The sequence below is a fragment of the Stegostoma tigrinum genome, chromosome 10, assembly GCF_030684315.1.
Source record: "Stegostoma tigrinum isolate sSteTig4 chromosome 10, sSteTig4.hap1, whole genome shotgun sequence".
NCBI classification, from domain to species: Eukaryota; Metazoa; Chordata; class Chondrichthyes; order Orectolobiformes; family Stegostomatidae; genus Stegostoma; species Stegostoma tigrinum.
The window spans coordinates 3,827,627-3,834,745 of NC_081363.1; the positions used below are offsets into that span (position 1 = coordinate 3,827,627).

A 7,119-nucleotide genomic window follows, 5' to 3' on the forward strand; every position below is an offset into this window, starting at 1 on the left:
CCTTGCAATCTCCTCAGAACTCACTGTCCCACCTAGTTTTGTTTCATCAGCAAACTTGGAATGCTGTGTCCGGACCCCTCATCCAAGTCACTGATATAAGACGTGAAGATCTGGGGCCCAAGCACCGAACTCTCTCACTGCCTTTCACGAGTAAAAGACCCATTTTTCTGAAGAAGCGTCCTGACCCGAAACGTCAGCTTTCCTGCTCCTCTGATGCTGCCTGGCCCTGCTGTGGTCCTCCAGGCCCACAGTGTGTTATCATTTACTCCCACTCTCTATTTGTCTCTGAGAACCAATTCTTGATCCAATAGTATATCACCCTGATCGCATGGGCTTTCACTTTGCTCACTAACCTCTCACAGGGGACCTCATTAAAACACCTGCTGAAAATGCCGATGTACCACATCCCTTATCTACCCCATGATCACATCCTGAAAAAAACACTTCAGGAGAATTGTTTAGTACAATTTGTCTTTCATAAAGCCATGAACATTCAATAATAACTTTCAAAAGGAATTTACTTAGTATTTGAAAGAGATGAAATTGACAGGGCCATGGGGAAACAGTCAGGGTTTTCGATGGGAAGGTGGGAATAGCTTAAGAACGCTTTCTGCAACTAGTACCGATATGATGGGCTGAGTGGCCTCTTTCTGTGCTGTAGAATTCCTTGGCATCAACTGCATCATCAGTTGATGTCACTGTCTGCAAAGGTCATTAAGCTGAGACATTAACCTGGTTTCTCGTTCCATAGAGTTTTCCCAGCATTCCGTCTGTTATATCAGGTTTCTAGCTCTATAGGGTGGTCTTCATGTTGTGTACTAAGTGGTCATTCTTTTTCCAGACTGGAGATTTAACAGGAAGCGATCATTGATCAGAGAGATGTTAATGTGTGCCCGGGAAGAGAAGAGGACACCCTCAGTGTGACCATAACCTGGAATTGCACTGAAGGTATGAGACAGATGGTTATGACTATCCCATAATCCTCAGCTGCCATGAACAAGAGTAGGGCTAAGACTGGCTTGGTGAGGAAGCTAACCAGAGGAGGTCCTCCCAAGTTATTCCTCATGAAAACCAAGAAGGGAGATCATCCAAAGGGAAGCCAAGACAAGCTGGTGGCGAATTACAGGTTTCTGAGGAATCAGGAGGTCGAGTCAACTGAAACCTGGTCGAGGGGCAACTATTCTGAGGATCCGGATCTCTCAGCGTGGGCCATGGCCCCACGAATTGATGAGTCAGTATTTGAAGAGAGTATAGTGAGTAGATACCCAGGAGACGTAGATGAAGAAAAGGGTCATCATTCCTCACTGAGCATGCCCGGGGTCAGAGGACAGGATAGCACCCTGAGCCAGGTCCCTGTCAAATGCAGAGTCAAACCAGGGAAGGAAGCAAGAGCGAGGAACAAGCGATGGATGAAGGGAACGAGGGGGTCACGTGCAGCTTGGGGATCACTGCTCTGTGTGAAGAAGATGAGAAAGCACCAAGAGGAGGAGGAGGAGGCAGAGGAAGAGACTCTGAATGGTCAGCAAACAGGCCAAATTCTGACAAAGGCTGAGAGGCAGACACAGAGCTGCCTTCCTGCTCAATTACCTGAGCATCAGAGGGAAGTCCCTAGACTCAGGCACAACATAGCAGGCTGCGACTCGGACCTCTCATCGCCAGCAGACCCTAGCCTCGGTGCTCAAGCAGAGGAAGATGATTCCAAAGCAGCCACCCCAGAAGAGGAACCAGAGATTCAAAGCATGGACAGTCGGGCCAAGCTGAGGAGAAGGTCCAGCGGTTGGGCTTCCTTCAGATATCTCATGAAGTCGAGAAAGGACTGGACAAGTTTTATCGACAAAAGCACAAATCTCTCAGGCAGCCAGAGCCAGTCGGAGACCGGAATCCCACCAGATTCCTGGGAATCTGAAGTAACTGCCTCATCCGACTCAAAGGCACCAGAGTTGATTGGAGAGCAGAGAAACCGGAGTCCGAGTGAAGATCCTGAGGGAGCGGCCTATTCCTCAAGCCCCCTCCACACAGTTAATAAAGTCCTTCATTCAGAAACTGCAGCCATTCCACTGACTAGGCACCAAGATCCTGCGGTATCAGGAGCCTCTGAGGATTCCCAGGCCGAGATCCACTGGGACGTGGTGAAAGAGAGAGTCGGGATCGAAGGATCTCTCCCAGCAATGTTCCAGGATGAGATGGGGCATTCCAAGGACAATGGTGAAGAGACATTAGTTGACGGCGGGCAAGATGGCAACCAGTGGGTATGTGACTTTGAGCCTGTGTCACCAATGCTTTCCCTTCGATTAACACCACAGAGAGAGCAATGTGAGATTGGCAGTGCCAAACTGAACCCATCGCACCCTCTGGGCAGTGATGGGTTCCCAGGTGGTTTACAAGAAGAGTTGACTCCAGCTACTCTGAGAGTTGTGATCGAGTCAGAGAGACAAGAGCGGGCGCAGGGAATTCTGTATGATTCCCGACTCGCACATTCGCAAAGAACAAGCCCCATTCTATTGCGATCAAGTCCATTGGCAAAGGAAGATAATATAGAACGGATTGTTCAAGAGCTGTTGACCATTGAGGAGGCTACACAGAAACTGGAAAGTTGTGATCTCACTGAATCAGTCAGGAAGACCACAAATCCTGCCTGCTTCTCCCCAGGTGACAGCACTAAGCAAGGACAGGAAGCCTATGTAGGTGCAAATAGGTCAACACTGGGATTTGTTGAGCAAGGAATGAATATTGTAGCCGCCTCTCCCGGCCGTGACCCTATACTGCCCCCTGGCATCTCTGAGGAAGTTTTTGCTGCGGAATGTCAAGCCCATAAATGTGTGAATTGGAACAACTCGCCAGAGGATGGGAGCACGGCAGGCAATAGGGGAGGGGACGCTGACCCTGCAAGCGATGCTGCCCCTGGGCTTGAGTTTCTTGCCTTCAGCAGTGGAGCGGATAGCCAGGAGGCAGTGTTAGTCCACACAGCATCCTGTATCGTGCAGTCGGCTATGCAGGCCGCAGTGGAGCAAGTGGCTGGAGAAACTGCCATGAAGATCGTTCCGGAAAACTGCCCCCTGCCTGACATTCTGGATTCATAGTGGGTGCGTGATGAGTGCGAGCCAGACAAAGGCAGGACTCAAAACCTCAACCCGTTCCATGTTTGACAACAAAACCTTTGCTCTCCCACATCCCACATCCACCCTGCCCACTGCAAATCTTCATTCCCTTTTCTCTGTTACAGTGCTAACTCAAAACAACAGCTATTCAACCAGGAAACCTGCACCCTCTCTCTCTCTCTCACACACACTTTCTCTTTTGGCACTGAACAAACTCTGTCTCTCTCTCTCTCCCTCCCTCTCCTCCTTCACTCACTTTCTCTCAGCACTGACCACTCTCTCTCACTCTCACTCTTTCTCTCTCTCTCTCAGCACTGATCAGTCTCTCTCTTTCTCTCTCTCTCTGATTCTCTCTCTCTCTCTCAGCACTGACCACTCTCTCTCACTATCTCTCTCTCCCTCCTTCTCGCTCTCCAGCTTGAGTAAGACAGTCTCTGAATCACCCACCACCCTGCAGGCACACACACACACACACACACACACACACACACACACACACACACACACACACACATACACAGACACACAGACATGCAGATACACAGACACACACACACAGACACACACACACACACACACACACACTCACTCGCACGGACATACATGCACACATGCACACACAGATACACACACACACACACATACACACACACACACACACACAGACTGAATAGACTGGGATTGTACTCATTGCAATTCAGAAGAACGAGGGGAGATCTTACAAAAACATATAAGATTATGAAGGGAATAGATAAGGTGGAGGCAGGGAGGTTGTTTCCGCTGGCAAGTAAAACTAGGACTAGAGGGCATCGCCTCAAAATAAAGGGAAGCAGATGTAGGACTGAGGTCAGGAGGAACTTCTTCACCCGAAGGTTTGTGAATCTGTGGAATTCCCTGCCCAGTGAAGCGGTTGAAGCTTCCTCGCTGAATGTGTTTAAGGCAAGGCTAGATAAATTTTTGAACAGTAAAGGAATTAAGGGTTATGGTGAGTGGGTGGGTAAGTGGAGCTGAGTCTCAAAAAGATCAGCCATGATCTTATTAAACAGTGGGGCAGGCTCGAGGGGCCGGATGGCCTACTCCTGCTCCTAGTTCTTATAGTCTTGGCTGTGGGGGAGAATGAATAGTCATCTGAATACTTCCTGGGAAGGTGGAAGAAGTTCTGGTTGATCCTTAACCTCATCTCAATGGGAAGATATTGTGTCAAGCGTCTTTAGAGTAGCCTGGATGGGTGCAGTCCCAACAACACTCAAGAAGCTCGACACCATCCAGGACAAAGCAGCCACTTGATTGGCACCACATCCACAAGCCTCAGTATACAGAAAAGCAACCCATACAGATCAAATCCTCAACTTCACAACAACCTCCCCGACGCCCACAAACAAAGCTGCATTAGGACACTATTTACATGGGCCAGTACACACTGCAACACTCCAGAACAATGCAGTAAAGAGGAAGAACACCTATACAAGATCCGGCTACTTAATCTGCAGGTGCCTAAATAGACAACAACAGGAGGGCACGGTACGCCCTAACACACTGCTCTACATCAAGAACATATCAAAACTGATGAGACTTCTAAGACCACGAGGTATCATGGTGGCCCACAAGCCCACAGTCACTCTACAACAAACTCTCACAGGGATTAAAGACCCCATTCCCACAACATGCAGAACCAACGTAGTTTATAAAATACCATGCAAAGACTGCCACAAACAATACATCGGACAGACAGGAAAGAAACGACCATCAGAATACACAAACATCAGCTGGCAGCAAAACAGCACGGTATACCCTCCTTAATATCAATACGGTCCAACAATGAAGGCCATCAGTTGAACTGGGACAAGGGGTGCCCGAGCCAAACAGAGACACACACGGGAATTCCTAGAGACATGGTTCTTAACCCGTAATGTAATCAACAAACATATAGACTAGGAGCCCACATACAAACACATACAGAACAAAACCGGAAATGAGAGTACTCCCCATAACGGACCGGACAGTATAAATTCCAAGCGGAGTAGAATAACATTATTTTATCGGAGGCCTCACTGATGTTACTGAGCATGGTGACAAAGGCCTGAACGAGAACAAGCCAGCTCGGTGAGCTAGTCAATAACCTCACCCACAACCCGAGCTATAGATCTTTGCCAAATCTTGAAGCATCCACTCCCTCCACCACCAACACTCAGTAGCAGCAACGTGTACCATCTACAAGATGCAGAAATTTGCTAAAGATCCTTAGACATTACCTTCCAAACCCCCTTGAGATGGTGGGGGTGAGGTGCCTTCTTGAACTGCTGAAGTCCTCCGACTGGGGGTTGACCCACAATGCCCTTAGGGAGGGAATTCCAGGATTTTTCCCAGCGACAGTGAAGTAACGGCGATTTATTTCCAAGTCAGGACGGTGAGTGGTTTGGAGGGGAACTTGCAGGGGATGGTGTTCCCATGTATCTGCTGCCCTTGTCCTTCTGGATGGAAGTGGCTGTGGGTTTGGAAGGTGCTGCCTGAGGATCTTTGGTGAGTTTCTGCAGAGCATCTTGTAGATGGTACACACTGCTGCTCCTGAGCGTCGGTGGTGGGGGGAGTGGATTTTGAGGGCGGGTGAAGGGGTGAGCGTTGAGAGTGGGAGATGGGTGTGAGTGTTGAGGGAAGGGAGGGATGAGTGTTGGAGGTGGGGGGTGAGTGTTGAGGGTGGGGGATGGCTGTGGATGTAGAGGCTAGGGAGGGGGTTGAGTGTTGGAGGTGGGGGGTGAGTGTTGAGGGTGGGGGATGAGTGTGAGTGTGCAGGGTAGGGAGGGGGTGAGTGTTGGAGGTGGGAGGAGGGTGAATGTTGAGTGGATGTAGGGTGTCACTGTTGAGGACAGGGGAATGGGTGAGTGTTGAGGACGGTGAGGAGGGGTGTGAGTGCTGAGGGAAGGGTGGGATTGAATGTTGATGGCAGGGTTGGGGTTGAGTGTTGAGGGTATGGAGTGGGTGTGAGTGTTGAGGGGAGGGAGGGGGTGAGTGTTGGAGGTGAGAGGGGGTGAGTGTTGAGTGCAAGAGAAGGTGTGAGTGTAGAGGGGAGGGAGGGGGATGAAAGTTGAGGGTGGGGAATGGGTGTGAGTGTTGAGGGAAGGAATGGGGTGAGTGTTGAGGGGAGGGAGGGTGTTGGAAGTGGGAGGGGGTGGGTGTTGAGGGTGCGGCCGGGTGTGTGTTGAGGGGAGGGAGGGTGTGAGTGTTGGAAGTGAGAGGGGGTGAGTGTTGAGGGTCGGGGATGGGTGTGTGTTGAGGGGAGGGAGGGTGTGAGTGTTGGAAGTGGGAGGGGGTGAGTGTTGAGGGTCGGGGATGGGTGTGTGTTGAGGGGAGGGAGGGTGTGAGTGTTGGAAGTGGGAGGGGGTGAGTGTTGAGGGTCGGGGATGGGTGTGTGTTGAGGGGAGGGAGGGTGTGAGTGTTGGAAGTGGGAGGGGGGTGAGTGTTGAGAGTGGGTGATGGGTTTGAATATTGAGGGGAGGAAGGGGATGAGTGTTGGAAGTGGGAGGGGGGTGAGTGTTGAGGGTGGGGGATGGGTGTCATTTTTGTGGGAGAGGATCTTGCCTCATTTTTAGGGGAAAATGGTAGCAAGTTTCCTGGAGGAGCTCATTTCCAGTTCCTTTCCCTCAGAAAACAGCCTCTGTGCACCAAATGAGTGTGAATGACCAGTGACCCTAACCCTAACCCTAAACCTAACCCCAACCCTAACCCTAACCCTACCCCAAACCTTAACCCTAACTCTAACCCTAACCCTAACCTTAACCCTAACCCTAAACCTAACCCTAACCTAACGCTAACCCTAACCCTAACCCTAACCCTAACCCCAACCCTAACCCTAACCCCAACCCTAACCCTAACTCTAACCCTAACCCTAACCCTAACCCTAACCCTAACCCTAATGCTAACCCTAACCTAACCCAACCCTAACCCTAACCCTAACCCGAACCCGAACCCGAACCCTAACCCTAACTCTAACCCTAACCCTAACCCTAACGCTAACCCTAACCTA

The 7,119-nt window shown here is 50.3% G+C and overlaps 1 protein-coding gene across 1 annotated transcript in view; it reads left to right on the forward strand.

The window, feature by feature from the left end:
- LOC132210088 (uncharacterized) overlaps positions 1-4,071 on the forward strand; it is a 15,942-nt gene extending 11,871 nt beyond the window's left edge. The window contains exon 2 of the mRNA XM_059649424.1: positions 842-4,071. Within this exon, the coding sequence (XP_059505407.1) occupies positions 993-3,080 (2,088 nt within the window). The 5' untranslated portion in view covers positions 842-992 and the 3' untranslated portion in view covers positions 3,081-4,071. The remainder of the gene's footprint in view (positions 1-841) is intronic.
- The last annotated feature ends 3,048 nt before the right edge of the window (positions 4,072-7,119 follow it).